At 46.2% G+C, this 28,000-nt stretch overlaps 1 protein-coding gene across 4 annotated transcripts in view; it reads right to left on the bottom strand.

The window, feature by feature from the left end:
* Positions 1-24,474, bottom strand: part of MRAS (muscle RAS oncogene homolog) — a 38,685-nt gene extending 14,211 nt beyond the window's left edge. The window contains exons 1-3 of one of the 4 annotated variants that reach the window (XM_085066884.1): positions 24,460-24,474; positions 23,811-23,983; positions 3,175-3,388 (exon numbers count right to left, since the gene is read on the bottom strand). In XM_085066884.1, coding sequence (XP_084923010.1) covers positions 3,175-3,367 — 193 coding nt within the window. In that variant the 5' untranslated portion in view covers positions 3,368-3,388; positions 23,811-23,983; positions 24,460-24,474. Of the gene's footprint in view, positions 1-3,174; positions 3,389-23,810; positions 23,984-24,225; positions 24,354-24,459 lie in introns of those variants that run through there. The other 3 variants (XM_085066883.1, XM_085066885.1, XM_085066887.1) reach the window with 3 other exon arrangements.
* Between the last annotated feature and the right edge of the window lie 3,526 nt (positions 24,475-28,000).

Genomic DNA, 28,000 nt, shown 5'->3' with positions numbered 1-28,000 from the left:
GAGTTAGCCTGCACACAGAAAGGAGTGTACAAAATTAATCATAGCAACGCAATTGGAGCAAGAGCTAATCAAAGCAGATTAACCCTGGCCCCCACTTAATTCTGACCTCATGTGTCTGTACAGCACCTGCATGTGAGTGCATTTCACTGAGCACATCCCCGTGCTGATTTCAGCACGACCAGCAGGGAATAAACCAAGATAACATATGCAGAGAAAATTGGTGTCTGATCCTGAAGCCTCATTAGAGTGGCAGCAACCAAAAAATGGGCTAGCCACAAATTGCCTGTGCATCTTTGATTCAGGTTAAGTGCCCTCTTCCACTGTATAGCACTTGTCCTTCAAATACTGCAGTGATGGTCTTCTAAAGCTGGCATAAGGTCAACAATAAAGTGGTTTTGTGTAGTGTTGGGCTTGAACATAACAAACACATGTCCCACAATCTTCTGGGAGGCAGGGAGCTATCACAGACAGCTCTGTGGTGAGACATGCCCAAGCCAGAGAACAAACATATAAAAGATTTGGAATGTAGATTTTGCTTCAAGATCTAAAATGTGAAATAAAACCCTGTTCCATTTCAGTCTACTTTCAGAGAGAGATTTCAGCGAAGGAAAAAAATGCAACTCAAACATTTCATCGTGCTGCCAGTTAGTGCTGTTGAATAAATGTGGGTGGAGGTCTTCATGGAGGGAAGCCAAATGCTTTATGCAAGTTGGCTAGCAGAAGGGATTTTTTACAACATAATGCTGGTGCAGTTACAAAATGCTTGAGATGCTTTGTACAGAACTGCTCAGGCAACAGCCTGGAAGAGGGTGGGCTGTTTCCCTTTTTTTAAAAGTTGTTGGATGTCTATGTATTTTGCTTTTTAAAAATATAACTGTTTCTGAAAACTTCAAAACTTACAGAGCCCCTCATGCTATATCCTCACTTCGTTGTTCATGTTCCAAAACCAGTTCCTATTTTGGGGGTGGGCAGCTGCTTCTTCCCACCAAGCTCTGCAGGAAACGTCAGCTTGTAAAGGCTTTGGTCGTAAAGAACAACTGGAAAGTCTAGGATTTATCATGATGCATCTTTACCCTTCCTATCATGTTTGTCCCTAATTTTACACTGTAAGTGATTCATGTAACCACAACAAGAGCAGCTGTCCCAGTGTATGGTGACCTCTGAGGATGGCCTGGATCCAAAGCCTGTGACAGAGAGCTGAGCAAACGACACGTGTGTTAGTCAGTCTTGGTGCCCTGTTGCTACTGGGCAGATGGAAAAGGTTCACATCCCTTTTCAAGCAAGAATATTGCCTTTCTTCCAAAATTCTGACTGTTCAAAATCTCAAGTGGTAGGAAAGAGAAGCAGCTGCAGTTTCACTTCTCTGGCTGTGAAGCATCTGTGGGCACACAAACTCTGGAAGTCAGGGATTCCCAACATGCCATTCAAGGCCACAGCTGAATTCAGTTCAGCCCCAGTACAGCCACTAAGCTCCATCTGAGCAAAAGAAAGGCTTTTTCACCACTTCACCACTCTCACTCAGATCAGGTTTGGTAGGGATTTTTTGTTGTTAGTGTTTTGTTTTGGGTTTTTTTTGTGGTTTTTTTGTTCGTTTTCGTCTAAATAAAAATTCCAAATATTCAGTGAAAGATGCATTTTCTACTTTTTAATAATCTGCAAAACCCAGGCTGTTTCAGCCAATACCAACATGCACAGCAGCTGGTACTGTTATAGCAGAACATGGGTTATACCAGTGAAGGCAAAGGTTGCTCATTTTAGGGGGCTGGATTCTGGACTAAAAACAATGAATTTAATTTACAGCAGGATTGGATTTGTCTTTTATACAGGACTGACATTTTAAAAATAAGGGTGCATAGATGCATTATGTGATGCTTAATTGAGAGCAGACATCACTGATGCAGATGACAAGAAGAGACATTTCAGCACCAATTTCACAAATACTCCCTCATATCAACTATTAACATACTCAAATGAACAAATGTTGGCAAGATTAACTTGTTTTGTTGTTTGCTGTGTTTGTTTGTTAATACTGAATAAAAGCTGTTCTTTTAAAGACTTTGTGGCCATTTGTACTCACTAAATTATATCTGATAAATCCTTAAGAGTGCAACTAAGATCTCAAGTTTCCAGACTAAGCTAACAGTCTTCACAGCAAACCCCAGCAGCATCCACATTCCACCACTCATGACAATCCCCCAGCTTTCTGCCCCCACACACCAATGACACTTATGCAGAGACACCAAACATCCTGAGCGCCTTCCTGACAAGAGGGTGGAGGTAGAACTCGGCACAAGTGAGGCTAAATTTAGTTCAGTTATGTTAGTGGCCACATACATGCACTTGGGCAATTAAGGCACAAAATACTTGCTTCCTTTTACATACTACCTAATTATCATATAAAGCAAAACAAAACTTACAACATTTTAGAGGAAGATTTCCTTTATAGCTGTGGTTAGTCTGTCTCATGCAGCACAAATGAACAAGCTGCAGCTTTAGGTAATACAGGGCTTCTCACTTGCAAATCAAGACTCTTTGGGGTTTTTTTTGTTTGGTTTTTTTTTGTCTGTGTGTTTCATTGTTGTTGTTTTGTTTAAAAAAAAAAAAAAAGAAGGAAGGCAGTGTTTCTTCAAAGAACTAACACCTCTTGGTTTCAACAGATCTCTAGGCTGGTACCCTACCCATATTTAAATGAATCAGGTAATTAAATATGAAAACATCACACCTGAATGACTGGAGTTAAGAGCTGTAACAATTCTTCACCATCAGTGGACAACAGTTTTGATTAAATGTTCTTTCTGGCTATAACCCTCACTCAGTTACCCACTCACTGTTATTTCCCAGGGGATGAGCTCAACCACAATGAAGTATCATTAGCAACAGCCACCTGGCAGTGCTGTAATTCACCCTTTGCAGAAGCCTACTCCAAATGTCAATGAGAATCTGTAGGTTTTCACAGGTCTGCAAGAAGCATTTCTGTGCAGAACTGGAACCAGTGCAACTGGAAGCAGAAGCTCTGCTGGAGACCAACTGCAGACCATGAACTGCAGCTCCAGTTCCTGCCAGCCCACAGCAGAGCAGGAGGGACACAGGGACACAACCTGCTGTGGGAGACACTGAGGTCTGTTTGCAATTATAGCTAGAAGGGAAAGGGGATCATGAGAGCAGCTTGCTTACCATCAAGAATTGCCCATTGCCCATCTATTTCTGTGTGCTTCAGGTAGGAGTCTTCAATAGTTGGGTCATAGTCTGGCACAAAAATCTTCTGGAAAAACTGAATGGTGAGAGCACTCTTCCCCACACCACCATCTCCAACGACCACCAGCTTGTACGTGGGGAGGTTTTCGCTGGGAACAGCACTTGTAGCCATGCTTCCAGTGTGCTGAACCTGCTGGAGAAAGAGATCATCTCCAGTCACTCATCAGCAGTGAAAAGAGGGCAGTATGCACAAGGCAGATTTTACCTGCTGCCTAAGAAGTGAGAATGAAGGCAGCAGCATCAGCACTGACCCTTCCCAACAGCTCTACTCCAACTCAGATTCAGCATTTCCAACTGCAGACAACTCCACCATTGTGCCTTGTCTACAAGGATTGCTAATTGCCACCAAGTGTACATGCAACACCTAAGACATTGAATACCTTTCCGACAGGGGCTGGGTCCAAATGGCCATGAAAAAATCACCCTGGCCCAGTGCACCTGTCAAGCTCCTGATAGTTTCCTGTTGTCAGTGACCAAATCCCATATATAAGTCAGAGTTGTGCTATTCCTCACTGCTTAACCCAAGGTACAGCAAACATTAAATGGTGTGTTACATCCTGGGGCCAGATCTGCAGGCAGAACAGGCAGTGATGGATGAAACTGGAGTTAAAGGTCCAATCCTGGCTCTGCCAGCAGACAAAAATGCACTCAGCTGCTTTCTTCTCTCTTGCTTTCAAGTTTGAGATATAAAAACAAGAAGGCAACAGGCCAGGAACGACAGGTGGTTTTTGTTTTGCCTTTTTTAAAAAAACAAAAAACAAACCCTCAACGCTGCTGTGGCAGGAAGGCTGGTGTCTGTGGCTGTGTCACAGCAAGGAGAGCAGCTTCCCAGCAGCATGGTCACACTGCTCCCCTCACCTCAGAGCTGTCTCTTAAAAGAAAGAAGAAAAAATTCACTGGGTGAAACTGGGCAAAGGCACAAGTATGTGGAGAAAGGAGAAGAGACAGCCATTGCTGACTGGCTCATTTCAACACTCAGCACCAGAGACTGCTCATTTAAGGAGAAGCCAGGCAGGAGGTTCTGTACGTTTAAATGCTCTCCACCCACCAATGGGCAGCAGCAATGCTGACTCAAATCACAGACAAAATATGTGGCCACCTCCGGGTCTGAATAAGCTCTGCATTTTCTGGGAGGTCCTTCACACACTTAATGAGAAAATAATAATTAAAAAATCTATCGTAATGGTAAGGCTTAAGACAAGGCAGTTGATTTTCCTGGTATCAGTTTTCTTGACAAAACTCAGTGCAGCAGCAGCTGTGGTGACACCCTCTGCAGGCGCCTGCTCCCAGACATTCTGGTTTTGTTGGTGCCCTTTGGGCTGCAGGTGTTGGCTGAGCTCAACACTGAGGTGGGACCAGGACTGCCCTGAGGGAACCTCCACAAACTGTCCAATCTGTATCCCCACCACCCCACACAAGCTTTTGGAGGCTTTCCCAATACCCTTTGGGATTTCTTTTTCATTAAAAAGACAATTTTAACTTTTTTGTTCTCAAAACCACCAAGCAAGGCTGATGTGCTCTGTGCCATAGCTGGGCCGGGAGTTGCACAGAAGCTGATTGTGTCCTTGTCAAAAGACAGAGCATAATCCCCTAATCCAGGTTAGTTTCTGGTTTCTCTAGTTCCTTTCTCCAAAATCAGTACGTCACTTTAATCCAAAATATTGAACCATAAAAGCAGTTTTGACCTGGCAAACTTGAGGGTCTCATGTTCTTTGAGTACACTGGAGACCCCATGCCACCTCTAAAAAGAAATGCCCATAATGAGGAGGAGATAGAGGATGAGATTATTGTTGAGTCTAAGAACTGCAAAGGCCTCTTTTCAAAACTGAGACAACATTTTGAGAGCATGAAGAAGCATGATCAAGTCTGCTTGTTTCTAAACTACCCCTGGAGGAAATTGAGAAAGTAAGAATTTCCACTGCAAGCAACAGCTGCTGGATGGGGAGAAGACAAGCATCAGCTGAGATTTCAAACAGTCTTACTGCATTTCCTCACAACAACCCCAAGGAAAAGTTTCTTAGCCCTATATTTGAGTAAGCCACTTTCTCATATTTATGAGACCATACATCAATACACAGCAGGCTGGGCTACAGAAAAACCTATGAATTTCAACTAAATGTCTCATTTTTCCTTGAAAGACAAAGTTTTATTTCTGTGTAATCCTCCTTGGGTCAGATGATTCTCACAGGCTTTTCGAGACACAGACCCTGGCTAAAGCTTTGCCCCTCCTTCCAATACATTTGGAGACAATTTTTTGTTTTGCCCATGGCCAAGATTTCACCCCATCCTTCTTTACACGGTGGAGCAGCTCCAGCCAGGCAGAATGAAAGACTGATTGTTACTGACATGGCGGGGGACAGTCTGTGGATGTGAAAAACATACTCCGTTTGTGCACGATTTTTGACCTCCTCACAAAACCACAAGCTGCTGCTCGGCAACAAGCATTACATTTTCACTGACATTTTGTACCAGCCCTTTAACCCGCTCCTAAGAAACCTCAAGCTTATCTTGCATGAAATGCTCCCCAAAGTACTAGGATAATGTTTAGCCCATTGTACAAACTGTGTCTCTGCCCAACATGCTTATCGGCTGAATCGGGGCATTCGCTTCCCGTTGTTTCCAGAAGTTTGGTCATGCTGTGTGTCTGAGCCACCAGACTGAGTATTATGTAGCCTGGGGAAAAAAGCAAGAATTGAACTGAAAAAAAAAATTTAAAAAAAGTCAAGAACTGTAGGCTGGTTTGGTGAGCAAAACTCCCTGTATTTTAGGCGATGCTAGCACAACAGATGGAAAATTTTATTGAGCATCAAAAGGCAGCAAGTTTAGATGTTTCTGCAGGATTGTTTCTGCTGCTCATGGAAACATTCCTCTTTCTACTGAGATGGCAGGTCCCATGCTCCAGCCACACGTGTACACAATGAAAACCCTCCAAAAGTCAAGCACTTCAGTCCCTCTACCCATCCACCTCCCCTGACAACCAAAGCAAGAAGATAACTCATGCCTTGACAAGATTATGAACTTAACCAGCTCATGACTCAAACCTTTAAAACAACATATATCACTTCCTGGAAAAGACTAAACACTCACAAAGGTGCATAGAGCTACAGGCAAGTGCAAAAGACTTGGGCTGATTTTCATGTGTTTTTGGCAAGAGTACTGACACAGTCCTCCTCAGATGGGAGCAAGAACAAGCGTGTTTGCTGTAGATATGACTGGGAAAAATGAAACATAAATGTTTTTATCTATTGTCTGAATACAAAGCAGCATGTGGTAATACACTAATAAGCTCTGATGATAATCATCTTACAATTTATATAGTTGTTTATTTTGAAGGAGCCAAGAGAAGGATCCATACCCTACACTGACAAATGCCGTCATGGCTCTGGTTTAGTCACTGGAAGGACGCTGATTTATACAATCATCTTCGTATGCACTGGCAAGACTGCTGTCCTGACAGCACAAGCCAGTAATGCTGAGACAGTCAGAAGTGTGCCTGCTTCTGGGGTAGGTGGATGGGAAGGAAAAAGAAACACTGATCCAAGGGCATCACTGAGGCCAAGACTCCTCAGCAAAAAGTATTTTTCTTAGGAGGAAGAATAAACTGTATAAAACCCCATTTACCTATCTGGACATAGAGATGGAGTAGAAGGGCTCAGCTACTCCCTTGGAGCAGCCATGTAACACAAAACCACCAAATTCAGCTCAGTTTGTGTGATTAGAGCACCAAGCCCCACAAAATGTAGGCAGTGTATCTAATCCTCGTCCTCATTACAAAACTTGCCCTGAATATAAGTGGGTCTGAGCACAGCTTCTGAGCAGAGTTTTGGCCACATATGCCAATAATAAAATGAGCCCCAGATAGCTGATATTCACATGTGCTGGCACCCCTTTCCCTGGTTCCAGCTCTGCTGTCCTGGAGGCTGAGCTCCCAGGGCCAGGCTGTTATAGAAGGTCAGCAAGCTCAGAACCAAGCCCTGGATTTGCAGGGGAGGTTAGTTCAATTAAAGACAGTGGCTCCCTGACTGAGAAGACCAGCATGACAGTGATTTACAGTCTCCATGGCAACATGCAACACAAATTGCTTAATTCTGTTATGAAACCTCCAGAAAAAGCTACAGCAAGGTCTCTGTGGGAGCTGCTGGCTCCCTCCTCCTCTGCTGCAGCTCTCCAAAGCAGACAACTTCAGGTAGTCTCTGTCCACAGCAGCGACAGACTGAGGTTTAGCATATACTAACATCTTAGTATGGATGCTGACCAATTCCATCAGACCATGGCCAAGGCAATTTTCCTATCATCAGCTCATTTTGGTCCACAGCTCTTCACCCATGGCCTGCCAGAGCTCTGCATACCTGAGGCCACCAATCTCACCTGAGGCCGAGGAAGACTATCAGCCACTGCGGCTGCCAACTACTCCTACGGTTGCAATTAAGAGCTCTTCCTCTACCCACAGCTCACTCGATTACACCCTTTTACCCGGCCACTTTGTAAGCATTAGCAGCTCCACGCAATGCCTGCAGGGCTGAAACTCTGCAAAATCTGAACACTTCCCTCTCTGTTCCTCTTGTAGCCTGCTGGCTGCAGCCACACAACCACCATGACACACCCAGAGACGCTAGCCAGGTACCAAAATAGTTCAACCCGATGTGTTGTAGGCAATCCCTAGGGCTGGGAGCTACTGAGAATCCTTGAAAGGCAGGACATGCCCTTTTAGGAGGCTGCTGCTTCCCTTGAGTCATGCCGATCAGGACTGAATGAACTTCAGGAATTTCTCCTTCAAGTAGGCATGACCATGTCCCTTCAAGAGCCACAGGACTCGTAGGTGTATGAAAAAACACTGCCAATTATTATTAAATAAAGATGATTAACTCTTAGGCAAGTTTTCTCCAGTCAGTCAGATTTCCTTCCCAGTCAATGCCTCAAAAAAGACACACTGAACAAAAGCTGGACCATGTTCCAGTATTCAGCGGGAAGTCAGCATGGAACAGATCTGTCATATGGGAAGCCAGAGTCTGATTCCCTTTGTAGTTCTGGCATTAAGTTTTTCAAAACCCAAGTAAAATTTCAGTTCTCTGAGGTTTTCTAAGAAGGCAGATTCTAACAGGTGCTCTCAACTCCCATCAGCTTCCAGGAGATCTGATGGAGCCCAGCACCTGGCAAGACCTGCACAGGAAATTACAGGCATTTCCTTTTGAAACAGTGATCAAAGCACTATCAGATTGCTACTAAAAGGGAGGAAAAAAACTCAAGTCTTAGACCAACTGTTGTTTAAAAATAAAATCCTCTACCAAGCAATAAAGAGCTGTAATTGGTTGGGCTTTACATGTGGGGGGGATGTAAGTCTGGGTCCTGGCCTCATCAATTCTCCTCCCGTGCAAAAAGATGCTGTACCCCAAGTGTGTATTCCCTGAACTCCTCAGTGGCTTCCTGTGCCAGACAGACCTTTTCTCCCTTTCAACCCAAAATTGCGTCACCTCCCCCACCACACAGATGCTGCTCAGATTTACTGTAAGAGAAAGCAAACGCACCGGGAGAGTAATGAAGCACTTGAGATTCACACAAAAGGCAGCTAAAGGCAGTAGCTGCCTGATGAATACTTGGTAGTTATTTCAGGAAACATGGAATTATAGCCTGAACAAATAATAATAATAAAAAGCCACGTCACTGGAAATGGCTTAGGTAGTAGGCGGCCCCCATCTCCCTCCTCTGCAAATCCCTGAGTGATGTAAGGAGGAACCCTTGCTGAACTGAGAACTGAGCAGCAGCTTTCCCTTGGCCAGGCTGGGTTCAGGAACTCACTTTTTTTCCCTGGGAAGCACATGCTTGTCGGTGTCCCAATCTGTATGTAAGTGCAGCACAGCATGAGTCAATCATATTGACAAATGTCATCCAAAACCAACTCTGCTTCCCTCTCCCAACTCCTCCTCCACCTCCCACAACAACTCCATTAATCTTCAGCCTGTTTCCCTCGGTGATGTAGTGCCCTTTTCAAAATACGTACGAAGAGTCCTGTCACTCTGACAAGCCAGCAGTCAAATGCAGAAGCCAGATCATTTTTTTTCATTATTATGAAAAACAACACTTCAGTCAGATTTGGGTCATTTGTAGTTAAAGTTTTGCCACTACCAGTTCTGTAGAAGAATTCAGTTATGTGATCAGAAAGCAGCTACACAAAATCCATTCCTGTATCTCTAAAACCTCAAATAAAACTGTATGGTTGCCATTTTAGGGGTGTCCACTGGAGGCTGATCCAAGCTTTTTGCCAGGGTATGAAATTAGAGCATCCTGCTCAGTAACTGAGGCCTGGCTCAGCTACTTTTATTTCCATTTCTTCTTGTCTGTTTAAATCCACCATCCCTTTCCTTACTCGTTTATTTCCAAAGCTCTCAGGAGACATCAGGGGATGACAGATTCCTGTATTACTCTTGCAAATTCTTCACTAGTGAGGCCAGGAATGCCTCTCCTATGTTATCATGGAACTGATGAAGCTGACCTAAACATACTGTAGCAAAAAAGCAGATAGCCAAGATGTTCCCCTGCCCTGCCCAGGCAGAGATAACACAGCAAGAACAAATTTACAGTGGAGGAAGTGGCTTCGAATTCCAATAGCTGCCCTTCCTGCTCTCACAATCCCTGGAAATGGGCAGCTTCCCTCCTACACACCCCAGCCTGCTGACACACCAATAAAAAAGACCCCAAATTCATTGCCCTGGGTGGTTTTGCTGCACTTAATACTGCTCAGTGAGGTTTCTGAAGCAATAGCCCAGTGCTTCAGCAATGCCCTGTTTGCAGCCCAGATGTTCTGCTGCCTGCATGCAGCCCTGGTGCTGGCAATGCAGCCAGATGTGCATGGCACAGCCAGATGTGCATGGCACAGCCCTCCTGGCCTCAACTAGCATCACCTTGGGCAGGTGCAAGAGGTCCAGGTAACAAATTCCTGTGCTGCAGCATGGAGCTGTGAGGGATTACAAGCAGCACCAAGAACTGCCCAACACGGACCTCCTCACAGCTCCACCCTGCCTTCCCCACATCAGTCCCACAGCCCCTGCCAAAACATGGGGTGCATCCACTCCTCTGCCCAGCTCCCTGATGGCTTGTTGCCCTCCAGCCTTATGGGCACAGTGCTGTCCACACATGGCTAAGCCAAGGCACAGACTTCATGGCACCTATGGATGCTTTGGAGATGATTAATGGATAGAAAGGGTACAGGGCCATCTCATTCCAGTCACCCTCCTGCAAATCAATCAATGCATTTGGCTCCAAGTTTGTCTTCCAGTCAGGCTCAATTTGGTATTTAATGCTTTTTACATCTCCAGTGTTGCTACCGGATGTCTTTCAGGATGTAAATGGCTTTTTAAAGACTCCCTTCCCTCCTGGCAAACACACTTTTCATCTCTTAGACAGCTGCAAAGAGCTGAAGGCTGTGAAGTTCCCTGGTAATAGCATTTCCACTAGGGGATGGAGGAATCCTATCAAGTCCAAGGGGCAGATGCAAGAAGGTGAGGACAGTGGGGATCTCCAGGCTATTTCTAAAATCCGTTCTCTACCTGGAAATCTTTTCCAAAACTTGACTCACGACTATGTCTTTCCTAGGCATAAAGACTATTGCTGTACATGTCTTATGGAAAACCAGACACATTGCCTGTTCATCCTGCATCACAGTGTTCCCTGAAATTACCTGAGAGGTATGGGGTAGCACTGATGTTTCTGCAATACTTCTACTCCCCAAGGTGCAGGGCAGGCTTTTAGGGCTCTCTGTAAATTGTCCCAGGCTCCTGGATCAAGGACAGTCCTGCTGGCTCCCCACAACACATCTAACACTCACAGGTACAGAGGAACAGACAGTGAGCTGGTCTGTAATACTGGAGCTTTAGGAGAGCTTCACCAGCATGGACTCCAGTAAATGAAAGAACAGTTATCTCCCAAGTTTAACCAAATAGGCACTTGGCCTAGTTTACTTAGAATTTAACAATGCTAAATCCCAGAACTGTGTGGAAGGATATTCCAGGCATTTCCCAGGTCCATGTCATTACTCTGTCACTTGGAAGACTCCAAGATCTCATCACTGGCCCAGGACCCGTAACAGTAATTTTTTCCAGGCTCGTTACAGTGTCTGCCAAGAGCATAAGCCTCTTATTTACGTACAGCATGCTGGGGAGGTGACTCTGTACTTGGCAAATCCAACTGCTTGTCTCAAAGAGGAGGGTGGGCAGAACTCAGGGCTGGGTACAGGGATGAGGGGTGGATGCCCCCTCCTCTGCCTCACACATGGTGATGCAGGGTTTTGCAAAGCCACAGCATTCCAGTGAACCTGCCTGAGGACAGGGTGCACATGCACTGCCAGCATCCCAGCCATGTGCCAGGCCAGCCCTGCTTGCCCCTCTCTTTGGCAAACCCCCTGGCTGTCAGCTTTTTCTCTGCTATTCTCCTGCTCTGTGCCAGCCTGGACAAGCCATCCTGCTGGCCAACACACACCTCGACACTCAAACCAGTGGGCAACTGGCCAAACCACTCCCGAGGAACAGAATTTACACTTGCATGACTCAAGTCCACTCTCCTGTCAAGTGCATTCTCTCTGCCAGCACTGGAGAGAAGATCCCATGAGAATATCCCTTTGGAAAAGAGGTCCCAAGGTTCCAGCTGGTACTGCTCAGTGCCTCATTTTGTTGTTGAATGCCCAGGTTACATCTTGGGTGTCACGAGTGGATGAATCCATAGAGCAGCAGCTGAAAATCAACACATCTTTGAAAGCATCCTATAAGCCAGCTGACCCAACTTTAGACTCCTGTGGCCACCCCTTACACCCCAGTTTCAGCCAAGATCTGCATCAGGACACCCTAAGTCTGGTTCCTTCTACACTCAGCCTAAATTCTCTGCCTCAACTCTTAAGTCATTCAACTTGCAGCCGCGTGGGAGGGTATATATGTACATTCATTAACACTTCCATTATGCCCCGTGGTTTGGCAGGTGGTGCTGCATTATGGATTTAAACAGTGCCAGCAAGCGAATCTGCAGCACTTCACTGGATTAGCATGCTATGGGAAATCATACCTCAAACGTGTTTTGCACTCCCGTGAAGCAGCTCCAATGAACGAGGCAACAGCAGGGCTCCAACCACCACTACACTGTGCAATCACATCAGAAATTCACCCACAACTTCAGGGAAAGATAAACTCCCTCAAAACTCAATTACCATTTAGTGGGGAAAAAAAAAAAGAAAAAAAACCAAATCAACAGCAGATTCTCTTGCCATTTAAAGGAAAAGAGAGAGGCACACCCGCTGCTGCCACAAAGCATCTTTCACACACACCAAACAATAACATCTGCTTTTGCCCTATAAACTCTTTTCACATGGGAAAAACACACCACACATGGTTATACTCATTTCAGAAGTCAGCTTTCAAGGTACTCAGCCTCCCAGTGCCCCACGCCCAAGATGATGCCTCCTTCTGTTTTATCATCAGGCTGACTGAAAGATTTGCAGAAATTGCAGTCAGATTCCCTGAGAGGATGCTGTCCCAGAGGGATGAGGAGATGTGCTGGGCTGCAGAGCAATACAGTGAAGACAGTGAACACACCACTGAGTCTTGGCAAAAGGGCAGGGAAGGACCTTTGAGGGGACAAGAGGATAAAGCATCAGCTGAACACTGGTATCACCACACTGCTTGGCATCTGCTGGAGCTGGAGCACACTCACCTTTCCTTAACCATGAGTGGTACTACAGTGCCACTGTACACCACAGCTGTGCCTGCAGAGGTACAGAGCTCCTGCTTAAAGGAGCTTTACCTTATGCTTTACCTGGGCAGTGGGAAGAGTCACTTCACAGGTAAGACCATATAAACCAGATAAAGCAAAGTAACTGGGGAAAGTTTCTGAGTCCAGGCTACTGAGGTTAATCAAGAGCTACCTACAAAGAAGTACCCCATGTCCTTGGTTAGCTCTTCCAGATCACTGCTTTGGTTCAATTACTCTGCTCTCCTTCTCATGTTGGAACATATTTTCTTGCTCAGATTCTTCTGAGTTTCAATCTCCTACAGACCTTGGCTGAGAAGTTCCAAGGAAATGTTTAGGTTCTGCCATTTTTAACTTCCATCCACCACACAGCTTTGAAGTACAGCTACCCTGCTGCAAAGATGTAACCAAGTCAAGACACCAAGGTCTCCTCTCAAAAATAGTGGGATGCAGCATTATTCTCCTCTAACCTTAGGGTAGATCTTATATGGCATTCCCATGCATGCACAGTGCCATTATTTCTAAACACCAAACAAAGAGATTATGGATTAGCCTTAGCCTTGGCAATTCAGGTAAATCTCTAATTTGCATCGTACTTTACATACCAGACTCACAGAAACAGCAAAAAGTTTGGATTTGACCCTTCTTTGTACTGCAGGGCTCTCTACAAGGGATATAGACCCTTACATGGAATTATTCTTTTATGCTTCAGCACCTTCAATGACACTTCAGAAATAAAGTTTTAATAAAACACAACTATAGATACTGTTTTTTTATATTGACCTAGTGAGTTATGATACAAAATTGAATGATTTAACCTGATGACATCCTAACACATCTCTGCATATAAAAATATCTCTATTAAAAGCACAGATAGAGACAGCATGGATTGCAGCCACTTAAAAAAAATAAAATAAAGCTCCAAAGCATTAAGGCCTGGTAAGGGACAAGATTACTTTCATCCTGCCACAGCATGTTTCAATTTAACCACTGCATCTCTCAGCACTTTTGGTTCATATTCTTTTACCACACAGAGACACAAGTTTGGTATACGCCCAGCCTTAGGAAGGGGAAATGGTATTTTGGGTCACCAGTTCCACCCACGGAGTCCACCCACCCCTCCACTCAACAAGGCTTTTGAAGTGCACCAGTCCCAAGCAGGAGCCAGAATACATTAGCCTGGGGTCAGAAGGGCTTGGAGAGCCAGAGTGCTCCTGAGGCTGAAAGATATTTGAGGAGTTTTTCGGGGCCAAGTGGCTTTGTCAGCAAGTCCTTTGCCTCCTGCTGCCCATGAGGACACCCTGCCTGGGCTGCTGGCATGTCTGCCCCAGCCATGGACACTAGCAGGCACTTCCTCAGCTCTTTTGTCGTTTCCTTGAAGGTGGCAGAGCTCCAATCACTGTCCCAGTTCTGCAGCTCTTCACTGCTCTGGCTGAGACAACTCCTTTGTCCCTTCCCACCTCTCAGCTAGGCCAGCCCATCTTCATGAGTCTTCCCAAGCCCACATGAACTGCAGCTACTTTGCTCTATTTTTTTACCCCCAAACCAGAGAACTGCTCCCAGCGTTTTGTGCAGCAGAAGGACTTTTTCTTATGCTGCATAAAACCAAACAGATGCTTTGACACAGGATATGCCCGAAAACACAATTTTTCTGTTTTGCTTCAACAGCCTAGCATTTATTTCCATATTCTTGTGAGGCTGATATGTAAACAACAGAGAGTAACTTGCTGTGCTCAGGAGACCTTAAAATAAGAGTCCTATTTGTCTGTCCTCCCGGATCCAGTAAGTCATCCTCCTGAGGTTCAAAGAGTTTCTGGAACTCATAATTTAAAAATCCACTGAATAAAAACGGGGTTGCTGGAGATCTTTACCAACAGAAAAGTAGATTGAAACTGTTCTGTTATTTAATAATTCAAATCCCAGATGCCTAATTACACAGGCTTTCTACATTGCAAAAAGAATAAGGAATTATGTATTCTCTAAGCTAACTTTGCCGATTAACATGAAAGCCTTTTCATGCTCCACAGGCATTTGGTCCAAGTCAAACTTTTGAAGACAGACTTATTAGTCCACAAGTAAATCTCATGTAACAAAACCCTTGCTGCTCACAGGACTAGGGTGATGCATCAGCTTGTCAGCAAGCTTCATGGAGCCATTCTGCAGGATGCACAGAGGTAGCAATGCTCAGCAGAGCATCTTAACATAGCATTCAGTATCTCTTCAGAGTGGCACAAACCTCATGAAAAGCAAATGGTCTGCGCAGTTCCTCATGCCTGACATATTCCCTGTTTGCAGATTAGATCTGAAAGCATCCACAGCATGTGGAGGAAACAGAAGTCTCTCTGAAAGCACTCTGCCCTTGAGCTACAGAATATTTTCTAAGGGAAGTGCTGCAAGTACTCATTCAGGTCCACCTCATCACTGCAGCTCATCATAACCTTCAGACTTTCAAATTCAGAGCTACGATCCTTCCCCAGCTGCCACCAAGGTCACTTCAGGTGGCACTGAAGTGCAGTGCAGGCTCAGGCAATGCCTGTCATGCTCCCCAAGGGCAGCTTGTCAGATGCAGGCAGGTACCTTAACAGCAAGATCATGCACTATTCTGGGAGCTACAATGGCAGTGCTTGACCTTGCACTGTTGCACAAAAACAATTCACAACAGCTGAGGGTTTTTCCAGAGCACTGGGGCATGTCTCCTCCTGCTCCAAGGTTAGTTAGGGATTCTTGTCCCCATGAAACACCAGCAGCCATCAAACCAGCCTCAGTCTGCAACTTTGGCTCAGCAGCAAGCACTACTGAAGCCAAAGGGATTCCTTTGGTAATCTCCCTGCTCCCAGTTCATCACCCACAGGAAAAGCTCTGTGAATGCCCTTCGTGACTCTTTCTGGGATTGAATGTTTGGAACTGAATAACCTTGTCAAAAGAGTCCTGCTCTACAGATAGATGTTCCCTACCCAGCAGGTGTTGCACTTATGTTGGTGACACTAATACTTCCATACCAACTATTACACAAGACATCAGCTATGTATTTTCTGAAGATCACAATCTCTCCTAAACTGCCAGCTGTCTATGCAGACCACTCAAGAGCTATCTGGGTATGCTAAGTACAGATGACAGACCCGATAACAGTGTCTGGATGTGTCCAAGAGATTAAATTCCATCTGCATCCTGTTACTTTTGTCATTTCATACTCCTTCAGAGTCTTTCTGTGTTTCAATAGCCAACTGGTCAAGAGCTTGCACCACAGGATTACAGATTTACAGAAAAAAATCTTTTAAATGCTTGTTTGGAGTCTCCAGGTAACTGAAGACATGCTACAGAAGGTGTTTTGGTAGTTCTTTAAGTGGGAAAGCCAGTTCAAGGAAAGAGTGGATATGATTCCCACTACAGCAATGTCCATTAACATCCTTTTAACCTGGGCTGTGTGGGTCTTTGTTCCAGCTATTGCCTATCAGGCTCACCATTGGGCTTAGTGCTTCCAGCAATGCAAAGAGCAGATCCCATTCAAAAGCTTTTCAACACCTCTTATTTTTGCAAGATGAGCAAGCATTTGTTTCCATAAACCAGAGAACGCCTTACACTGGAAAACAGAACAGCCTGCAATAGCATACCACTCAAAACTGTATCAAAGGAAGCTTCAGCACATTCATTTGCATACTGATATGACCAATTCTTAAAAAAAACCCACAAAAACAAACCACAAGAAAACAAAATTAAGAAGTCCAATAAACATGAACATTTCACTTTAATAATTGTTTTCTGCTCACTTCAAAAACTCCTCCTTTCAGTAAGTGGATAAAACTGAGGAACTGCGGAGCCTCTTGCTGTTGCCAAATCTGCATTTTTCAGACACATGGTGCTGTCAGGATTTGTTCAGAGTCCATCTCCATACTCCATTGCTGGCTCACCCAGCAGTGAAATCCTGATCCCAGTCCTTCCTATAGCTGTGACAGGAGTCGAGGCACAATGACAAGCAGAAGCTTGGAAAACTGAATTCACTGGCACTATCAATTAGATAGCAATTTCATTAAAGAACTTTCAAATAAAACAAACTCCAACATTTGCACATCATAATTAAGTGCAAGCCAACTGAATTAGTGTCAAGACATGCCATAAGTGAAAGTATCTGAACCTGGCATCCCCGTGTCCCTATCCAGCTCTGAAAGGGAAGCTCCAGCAGCTTGTACCACAGCAGAACCTGACATTGCATCTCCTTGGGACTGCAGCTCCTGTGAGGGAGCAGGAGAAGCAGAGACACACCAGGCTCAGGGTGCAGGTACCCATTCCTAGGGTGCTGCAGGCACAACCTGAGTGCCACAGCAGCATCCCTGCCCTGGCAGCAACCCAGGAGTGACTTTCCAGTGGTAGAGCAATAGCTGCTGGGAGCAAGTCAGGCTCCTGCCCAAGCCCAGGGAAGTCAGCAGCAGTGAGAGCTCCTGGGTTTCCCAAGAGGAATATTTCACTGTGACCCACACACAGTACAAGACATGAGCCCCGAGCGAGGCACAGCTTGACTTACAGCTGACTTCAGCAGGCTTTAGTTTGATCCCTAAATCCTCTAGACACTTCACAAGAATGTTGCTCAACTCCCGCTGCCTTCAGCCTCGCAAGAGGTAGACATGAATACTCAGCATTAGCATAGCTCCCCATGACTCATTTTTTCTCCCTTTTAAATATAGCATCCTATAAATGTGGATACATTCTGAGCAATAAAACTCACATTGTTTCTGTTCATCATGCAACCATAACAAAAAATTCCTCCTGCCAGCTTTGGACAGCTTTGTCCACCAAAGCCAGAACACTGGTGACCCTCACAAGGCTGAGATGGAGTAGTGGTGGCTGTGCTCCATCAGGGAGCCCAGGCAACACAGGGAAAAAGCATAGTGGCAGCAGATGATAAGCTGGGCAGAAATGTCCATCTAAGAAGAGCAGAGCTGGCTCTGAGTACAAAAAGAGCAGAGATTTGCCCAGAGGAGCATAGCTTTAGCAACTGAGAAGCAGCCTGTGGCAGCCTTGGGGAAGCCACTCACTGAAGAAATGGTGGTGGCATCTCTAGCTGGGGGATGCTCCAGAAATATATCATCTCCCTCCCTCTATCACCAGGCTTGAGCTTTCTTCCTTGGAAAAGCCAAAGCCCACATTGTCTTGCCAAGCAAATGCCACAAGCTGCTTCAGAAGCACTGAGGAGAAACCTGATGGGAAAAGCGTGGACCAGAGCTTGTTGATATTCATAGGAATTGAGACCCAATTTCAGCACCTTCCTGTCTGTCCTGCTGCAGACTTGTGTGATCAATCCTCCCTGCTGTGTTTAGCTTTACTGAATACTTCAGTTCCCTAGCTGTACAAGTGAGATTAATAGCAGGTCCCTATCTCACAGGTATGTTGCAAAATAAATAATTTTGCATTACAAGTGTTACAGGAATGCTTTATAAATTGCACAAGTATCAAGACTAATCCATCACTGCACAGAAAGAACCCTAGGACTGATAGCAAATTAAAGTCTTACCTACACAAACATTAGAGTATGCAAGACTGTTTTCCTAGTTTATCTGTTTCTTCTGATAACCATGTTTGCCCCAGTGACTTGAACTGTTCCAGTCACAAGCTGTTTGAATTCAGTGCACCAAATGCTGTCTAGAGAAATATATGCCTTGCTCTGTCTACAACAATAGCTGAGACATCAGTCATCCTCTCAGCTGTCCTAAAGACATAGTTGAAAAAGTACATTTTTACCTCTTGGACCTCTCTAGCAAGATTACCCATGAGAATTTATTTACCACAGTATTTTTCTAATTGTTTCTCCAACATTCTTATTTAATATCTGAAATAAGTGGAGTGGCAGAGCTGCCACTCTCATCCTAGGAACTGGCATTTTAAAGACAAGATAAAGAGAAGTCTTTGCTTAAAACTTCCAGGAGTACATGTAGCTTAAAAAGCTAATTCCTATTTAAAATAATGACTAAGACTCTGAGGAATCTAACTCCCAAAGTCACACAGGTAGTTTTGAATACGTTACCCTTTCAGAGTAATTATGCCATCAAAGTTCCAGTCAAAAGCTGATGAGCGTTACTAATATATGCTGATGAGAGAGCCTGAACGTGAAAGACCTTCTTGGTTTATTTACACTCCAGTAAATCAGAAAGCACACCAAGACTTATTTTCACATACAAGAGTAACAGACCTGACCACAGGGGACACTTAAGGAGGTTAACCCACAGCCCAGGGAGTAGGTTTACTGTAAACTGGCTGCAAGCTGATGCAGTTGTACTTGTTTTCACTGGAGATGATGGAAACTTGGAGCAGCTGTTTGGACTTTGGTGGACTAGCACCACTTACTACATACACCAGTGGCCTGGCCCATTACCTGAATCATTACAAGTCAAAATTCAGATGCAAAATAGTCCCCAGCAAGTCAGTGACATTCATCTCTAGACCAAGAACTAGGCAGATGCACTCAAGAGCTGGGATGAAGAAAACATAAACCATTTTTACCACTCTGCATTAAGTTATATATTTGGTACAACATTCTTTCCAGAAGCAGACCTTGTCAAAGAGAAGGCAAGGCAGGCGTTAAGTTATTTGGGTGAAGGAGTGCCAGGAGCTCTTTAAGCTGCTCTGTAGTAGAAGAAGAAAGTACAAAAAGTATTTATAGATTTCATTCTTGAGCCTATCAATGTCAAACAAATTCTGAGGTTAACAAAATTTAGCCAAAATTTAATAAGTTGTGCAAGCACTGAACATTTCTGCTGGTCAGTTCTGGCCAGAAGAGAAGCAGCAGGAAGGGGAATCCCATCCAAGCATGTCTCAGATGCCTTCTGAAATATCTCAGCTATTACTTATGCTCCCAACACACCCCACAAAGAAGTAACTTCTACTACCCCATTTTAGAAAGAAGAAAAGTGGACTCAGCAGCAGATTCATTGGTACCTGTAAGAGCTGCTGACCTTAGCCTACCCTACCCACCTTTGGCCAGTCTGTGACAGAGAAGGTGTTTGGGGACAGGTTTCCCATCCCTTTACCTAGCTCCAGCAATTGGGCTGGTCTCTCAGATGAAATGTACATGCCTGTGCAACACCAACCACCACTCACTGAAAAAGCAGTGTCTGAAGCAGTAAAATTGCAAGAGTTAGTAATGACTACCATAAGTACTAAAAGAAGATCAAACTACTTAAAAATAATGTTAACCTCCCCCAACCCTGTCCCTACCCCTTTCCTCAATCATTATTTCAGGAGACATATTTTTGTACAATTATTTAATTATCTAATGGCAAACTGGCTGCCTGTTCTATCTCTATGCAAGATTTCCATCCATATTACTCCTCCGCTGACATCTTCTTACTCATACTCATGCACAGATCAGCAATTGCTCCACTACATTCTCAAACAGAGAATAAGAGTCATAAATCTCAAAAAAATGAGTTTGCCAAAAAATTCAGCATCTGAAGTTACAGCTGTTAGATTCTCCTCTCTGTTCAGAAGGAGCCAGTCGTGGCTTATTGCAGATGTTATTGAAGTGGGTGGAGTTGGTCTAGATTTAGTTTGGATACAAACGCTCAGGATGTGACCCACAGGAGCACTGGAACCTTGTTTCCCCATGGAGAAAAATACAGCCAGTGGCATTCAAGTAGAACAGGAAGGCTATTCTCCCCTGCCCAATAACTATCTTTCAAGCACCCCTGTAAGCAACAACAGGAGAAAGAAGCAACAACTCCACCAAGGAGTGGGCTAATGTTCCTCCCATATGCCAGTCCCACGCTCATTCTGTTTTCACTTGGACCAAATTCTCCCAACCCCTTCTGCTTTATATTTCATTAAACTTGGGTGCTTCACACGCCAAAAGTAATGTCATCCATCTTTGAAAGGTCACTTTCAAGGCACATTTTCATATCTTTCAACACCACTTCTCTTTCTCAGCTCTGTCTTGGAAGCCTAAAAATTAATTCCCTAGTTTTTCATATTGAATGTGTCCCCTGAACCCTGATCTACTTATTTACAACAGTAAAAGTTTATGCAAATGCCACCACCATACTAAAACACTCTCCTCTTCATTCCTGTGGATTCACATTAATATTATCCACCTCCAGAGTCTGAAGTACTCTCTGTGCTGAGAGCTGCACATTCCCATGCTGAGGTGTAATCCCTCCTGCCTCCACCCGTGCAGGTAAGAGAGGTCAAGGGATGAGCAGTCATGGAGAAGTTACAATGCTGAGGCAAAAGCAGCTCCACAAGGTGTAGGAGCACTGCATTGCACTAGAGGACCTGCATAGCTGCAAAAGCTGAGCAAGTCTGAAGCAAGGAGCCACCAGAAGTGACAGCATGGCTGAAGCAGTGACAAGTAACGCAAAACCAAACTATTAAGAGTGGCCAAGCTGAAGCCTGAGCCTAAAACTTTCACAGGGCACACTGATTCATCCTAATGAACTGACTCACCTGGAGCCAGCAGGTCAGTAGGGATGCCAGGCTTGGCAGCTCTAAGTAGAGGTTCTTGGCTTGAATTCAGCCACAAAAAATACTTCACACCCAAGGAAGGAAGATGAAAATGAAAGGGCAGAAATGAATGGAGCCGAACAGTTTTCCTCAAGGAGCCTTTCAGAATTAAGAGAAGGGAATAGAATTTCTACCCCAGTGTTGTCAGCCCTGAAACCCCACTAGCAGCACATGGTGCAGCTAAAGGGCCATGGAGGTCTTGGGTACTGGACACTGCAGTTAAAGAAGAGCCCTAAGAAATCACAGCACTGTGTCAACAGTAATGCATAATTACATCAGTTTTTCCTATATGCACCTGCCTTACATTGCCTTTGCCAATGACAGCACCAGCTCATGTACAGGACTCATCCTCCTCCTCCCAGTCCCCAAATGCCATGTCTCCACCAGTGCCAAAAAAATGCCTGCAGAGAAGAAAGTCCTCTCTAACAGCCAGCTGATACAATGTTATTCCTCCCAAGTGTTAGCCTCAGTCCCAGTTTAAGAAAAAAACATCCAATGACACACATACCAAAAATTCCCCCCGTGAAGAAGGCAAGTTGAGTTTCTGCAATTCTTAGTTCCTCTGCAAAAAAATTTGAGCTTGTGAAAATACTGACCAAAAACTTCAATAAACAGAACTGCCTCTCACAGCATTTCTGAAAACAGATGCTGGGCCAGCTCTGACCCTGGCACAGCTGCTCTGGTTCGGGAGTGATGCTGGTGGGGTGTTTGGCCCTCTGCAATCTGGGCTATACACTCTATCATATGGGATATCTCCTAGAACAGAGGAGCAAAAAATCAATGAAGGACGAACAAATTAATGCAGAACTATTATATGAAGCCATTCATACCTATTTCCTACATACACTATTATTTTTAAGAAGATGCTGTCAGCTTTGTATTTTCAGACTCAAGTATCTGAAAAGAAATCTTACCTCTCTTGGGCAGTCCAAAGCTTATACTACAGAGATTTGGGGTTTTTTTAAAAGCTATTACTTCATAATTTCCTTGCCACACCCCTTGTTCTTTCTCTTATCTCTTTCCTAGCCTTTCTTAAATTAACAGACCCTGGTTTTGCAAATCTGCTTTTACAGATTCAGAGCAAGAGATGAGCACCTTTCATAAAGAAAAATGTCAGTTTTAAGCCTTTGAAACACATCTCTCTTTTTCAGACAGAGCCTGAGCTAAACAGATAATTTCAGGGTGAAAATTCGAAAAGCACAGCTAGAGCTGGTACGACTATAAAGTTGATTCACTTTTCTTAGTATTGACTCTTCTATGAACAACAATTTCCACGTACGACGTACATAGAACATTTCCAGTCAATAGTATCCCTTTAAGCCTGCCAACAAAATCCTAACCTAGATGATTTAAGCTACCTGAGGAGTTGGTGGCTTAGATTTTCATATTTCTGTGATATTACTGGAGAGCAGTGCCAGCTGACAGTGCTGAAGAGCTGCAGTTCTCTGTGCTAGGAAAAAGCCTCACACCGGGGTCAGGACTCCCCTGTGAGCTTTGCTCTTCTAACAAAAGCTCTGTCTCCACTCCAGCCTGCCGGTGTGAAGTCCCAATTTGTTGGACGACGTGACCAGCTCGACCGGGAGGGTCATTGAAGCAGCGGAGTGCAGGATGCTTGACACTGGTCCACCCAAGGTCTGACACATAACTTGCCCCTCAGCTGGCAGTCAGCGTGGCTTTATCTTAGTTTCTCTGTCTAGGAAGCAGGGCTTTATACACTGTTTCGAGGGCTCTTTAGCTATTGATACGAACAAATAAACAAAAAAGCTGCAAGTTTTCTTTCTAATCCCTAGCAATCCCAGCCGCAAAGATGAAAAATCCTTGTCCTTAACTAGGGTTCACTTTGTTTTCTTGAAGCACAGAGAAGAAAGCAAAGTAAAAGTAAAGTAAAACCAGGAAAAAACCGAAAAAACCAAACCAGTACCTCCTCCTTTCCTTGTTTCTTCGTAATTGAAGATAGCATCGCTATCCCCTTAAAAGTTATGGAAGCTTATACAAAGTACTCTGTGACCCAAGAGCAGTTTTAATGCAAGATAAGAAACCTCGCTATACCCAGATCACATCAGAACACACCCGGGGTAGGAAAGCAAAACATTATCGTGCTCTGATACTGTGGCGGGGGGGTGAGCCCCTGACACAAGCAAAATCCAACAAACCCTTAACTTGCAAAGATCTTCCATTACACCGCGTAACTCAGAGCGACCCCTCTCCCCAGCGCACACCCAGAAGACACGGACCGCACGGCGTTCCGACCATTGCGCCATCCATTCCCTCTTCCCAGCTCTCGGCAGCGCAGGGACCCCGCGACCCCTCAGCCCGCCCGCCGCACGAAGCCCCCGTACCGTCCGTCCCGCGCCCGGCGCTGCTGCCAGCGGCGGCTCGGCGGCGACAGTCGGCGACAGCCCTTTCTTCCCGACACCGAGCTGCGGCCAGGGAAAGCGGCGGTGCCCAGGGCGCGCTGCTGCCGGCGGGGGGGCTCATGCCAGCGTGGGGCGCCGCATTTCAGCAGGAATCGCTGCGGGGACAGGAAAGGAGCAGAGGGGGAAGCCCCGCCGCCGTTACCGCCGGGTGTCACGGCGGTCCCGCCCCTCCCGCGGGCTTGTCACGCGTGGAGCGCCCGAAGTGCGCGGCGCCGTCCCGCGCCCCGCGGGGGACGGGCAGAACAAACCGCGGGTTATTGTTCGCTTGGCCGCGTCCCCCCCTTCCCGCTCACGGAACCGAGCGGCACCGCTGCCAGCCCGCTCCCCGCCCGCTCACCCGGGCTGCGGGGCCGCGCCCTCAGCGCCCGCCCATGCCCGCCCAGAGGCGCCCGAGGCCGGGCAGCGCCGGCGACCCAGCGCGCTCTCGCCCCGGCGGCCGCGGCAGCGCAGCTCGCCCGGCCATCCCTTATATCGCCGCGGCGGCTGCTATAAATAGCCCGGCCCCGCCGCCGGGGGCCGGCCCGGGCGCCGCCGGAGGGGGATTCGCGGCGGAGCGGGGACCCGCCGTCACCTGCGGCTCGGCGGCTCGGCCGCGGCTGTCACTTGGGACGCGCGTGGGTGTCGCGGTCCGAGGGCGCGGCGGCGGCGCGGCTCCCGGGGGGCTCGGGCCCGCCGACCCCCGGCGCGGCAATGGGCCCGTCCGCCGCCGCCGCGCGTTAAGGTGGAGCGGGGCGGCAGCGGCGGCGGCACCTTAAACCGCTCGGGCCGGCGGCTCGGGACGCCTCTCCCCGCCCGGCAGCCCGGGCCCCAGGGGCTGCGGCTGAAGGGGAGCAGACCGACCCTCCGAGCCGCGGGCTTTGTGCAGCTGCCAGCAAACGAGGAGGAGGAGGAGAGTGAACAGCCGGTTCTGGCTGATGGACGGAGCAGCAGCCGGAGGGCACGGACTGGTACAAGCGCCGGTCATGCCACATGAACAGGCACACTCCGAGCCTTTGAGAGCTACTGTGCGCTCACAACCCCCTTTCTTACCCTCCCATATATTTAAATGTATTTATATATATTTATACACACACACTTAATACAAGGAAGCCTCATCAACTTTTATCCCAGTAATAGAATTGGTGTTTAATACACCAGAGCTCATTCCGGGTAGCACTCGGGCAACACGTGGGCAGTGGTTACTTTTCTTACCTTTCATTTGTGCCCTTGGCTGGCACTGAGAGACAGAACCAAAGCAGCGCCTCCCATGTCACCCACGGGCTCCTTTGCCACCTCACATCTTGTGCCTAATGCCAGCAAAAGCTCTGCTCCCGCACCTACACACGCTTAGTGACACATGCTGCCCTCACAGAGGATGCTGGCAATGGCTGTGTGAGAATAATCCATGGCAGGAAGGATGTGTCCTACCACACGAGCACCCTGGGCACAGCCCTGCAGGGTGCCCAGGGACATGCAGAGAGCCCAGAGCATCTCAGGGGTCTACATTTAGGCACCTGCTGATTTACCTTCCAGGGTCAGGGCTTACCTCCCTGGTAGTATGCAAAGAAGAGGTACAGAAACTTGAAATGGTTCTTAAACACAAGTGAACAGCCCCAGCTCTCCTCCTGTGCCGAATTAGCATTACGTGCACTTCAGTACTCTCCAGGAAGATCTACCCGAGGAGTCTGGCACAGTGCTGCAGCATGCACAGAACAAGACAGCCTCCCTGCTGTCTTTCCCACTTTTGTAAGAGGCAGAGAGAAGCGTACTGCCATTTTACAAACAAGATACATGAGTATCTGCCTCAAAATTTGCACCAGTCCAGCAGCATGGAGGAGGTGAGAGGGAGCAGACCAGGAGGATCCCCACAGGCTTTCCTCACCAAACCACAGGACAGATGTGTTTTGTTCCCATGAATCTACAGTTGGGTTTGTAAGACATACATTTGTCAACAGGAGTGACATGTTTGCACCTGAATTTGGTGTGAAATTCAGATTCTCTGTTGGCTACAAATTTTCCTGCTAGGACAAAGCAGTCACCTCAGATTCGCAGGGCAAACTGCAGTGCAGTGGTGGAGGTGACTGGCTACAAGGAATCTGGTTTTTGCTATCAGTACATCTTTCCACCTGCGAAGGCAGAATTTGCAAAGCTGTACACAGCTGGTAATTTATACACCCTCAGATGTGTGGAAATCTTGTCAATAAACGCTGGGGACGCAGCAGCTGTGGGACTGGAAGGCCAAAGATTTCAGGTTTAGATCTTTAAATCTGAGCATCCAGATTTGTATTTGGGCATCTTAAACAGATCCCACTTCAGAGCTATGCATTTCTGCTTCGGTGGAGATAGCTGCGTTTGCCAACCAAGCCCAATATTCTGACACCCAAACCTGAAAACCTCTGACCCATTTCACACCAAAGTCAGTAACATTTGAGAGGAAAAGCCAGTGGCCTGGCTCCTGTATGTCAGGTATCTGGACTATCACTCAGTTCTCAGTAGCCTTCTCACCCACAACAAATACTAAAATTATGGACAGAGGAAAACCAAAAAGTCCTCTTTCAGTTCCAGCCAGTATCTGGAGCAGCATTAAATTTCTTGTAGTGCATATTAGTTAACAACATTGCTAAAGGGGAATTGCTGCTGTGGTTGAGCGCTTATACAATACAACTCCTATTTAAGTGAGTTTTTGTATCCTGCTGAGTCACCCCAAAGAGCCCTCAAACAAAACATCACGTTCAGTTTGACAGCAGAGGCAGTGGCATGAAGAGCATCCCCTTTACCAGCCCTCCCTGGGGGAATGTGAGTGCAGGACGGGCGACACTTCAAACCCTGGATCAAAATACAAAGCTAAAAGAAAAGAGTGCCTTAAAATTTCAGCCAACATTTCCCCCCATACAGATTTAAGCACATGACATTTCCAGTCTGTTTCAGCTTCAGTGAATAGATTAAAGTGACTGTGCAGCCTCTGAACTACTCAAGTCAGATTATACTTCAGGCAAGCTCTCACTAAATCAGAGGATGCATTATATATATAGCATAATATTTCACTATTAGGTCTAGATGAATGTGGCTGTTTATTATCCCATATTAAAGCTGAGTGGGTTAGTGCAGCATGAGCCTCTTGGCTTGTTTTGTTGGCAGCTGCCTTTTGGGCTGCTGGGGACACTTCCCTTGCCCAAGCTCTGCAGCAGGCAGTTGCAAACATGAGGGTTTGCACAGCACCTCAGCAAGGCAGGGACTGTTTGCACAAAAATGTAGTGTTTTCCCTGCAGGAACAGTGCCATGAGTAAGATTTTTGTCAGTACAAGTTCCTGCTGGTCATAGCAGGAATAAGAGGATAAGCCAGGGATAAGAGGTCACTGCGAAGTCAGAGGATGGAGTTGGGGTTTGGGAGATGCAGTGCCCCCCCAAGAGCTAATCCAAGGTGCTGCTGGCATCACTGTCTGAAGGACAGGGAGGTTGTGCTGGAGCAGGGAGCTGTATCTGCCTGCACCCTGCAGAGATAAATACACCATCCTGCACCAGATCAGATCTTGCTAGAGCAGAGCCCTGCAGACTTGACTCTTGGTGTTGAATTTGGTGGAGAAGAGCAGCAGAAGAGCATAAGGAGACCACAGCCTGAGCCCTCTCTTATGGCTCAATCTCAAATGAGCAGCAAAGGAAGAAGCTGAGGTGCTCCTACACTGCCAGTTGACTCCAAATCTGCATGAAACCAATGCAGTAGCTTTGCTGCCACTCTAAGTCCAGTTGGTCAGAGATAGCAAATCACTCCTTCAGGCTATGGATGAGCAATATTGCTGTGCTTCTATGGGCTGGGAACAATGAAGCTATAACAGAGCTTAAACAACTGAGATTGATTTCACTGAATTTGTCTGGTGCTTGGCACAGACCACAGTGAAGCTACTTATCAGTAGAGGACATCTAGTGATATTCACATGCAACTACATAAACGTGATAAAAGTTCATATGTGACTGCTGCAGAGTCAGTGTGGCTGGAGATGGGACATGGTGTGGCTGGAGATGGGACACGGTGTGGCTGGAGATGGGACATGGTGTGGCTGGAGATGGGACATGGTGTGGCTGGAGATGGGACATGGTGTGGCTGGAGATGGGACACAGTGTGGCTGGAGATGGGA

The sequence above is a fragment of the Lichenostomus cassidix genome, chromosome 7 (genome assembly GCF_008360975.1).
Source record: "Lichenostomus cassidix isolate B80296 chromosome 7, HeHo_3.0, whole genome shotgun sequence".
Classification (NCBI taxonomy): domain Eukaryota; kingdom Metazoa; phylum Chordata; class Aves; order Passeriformes; family Meliphagidae; genus Lichenostomus; species Lichenostomus cassidix.
The sequence above is the reverse complement of the archived record's forward strand: the minus strand, read 5'-3'. Positions and strand labels throughout refer to the sequence as shown.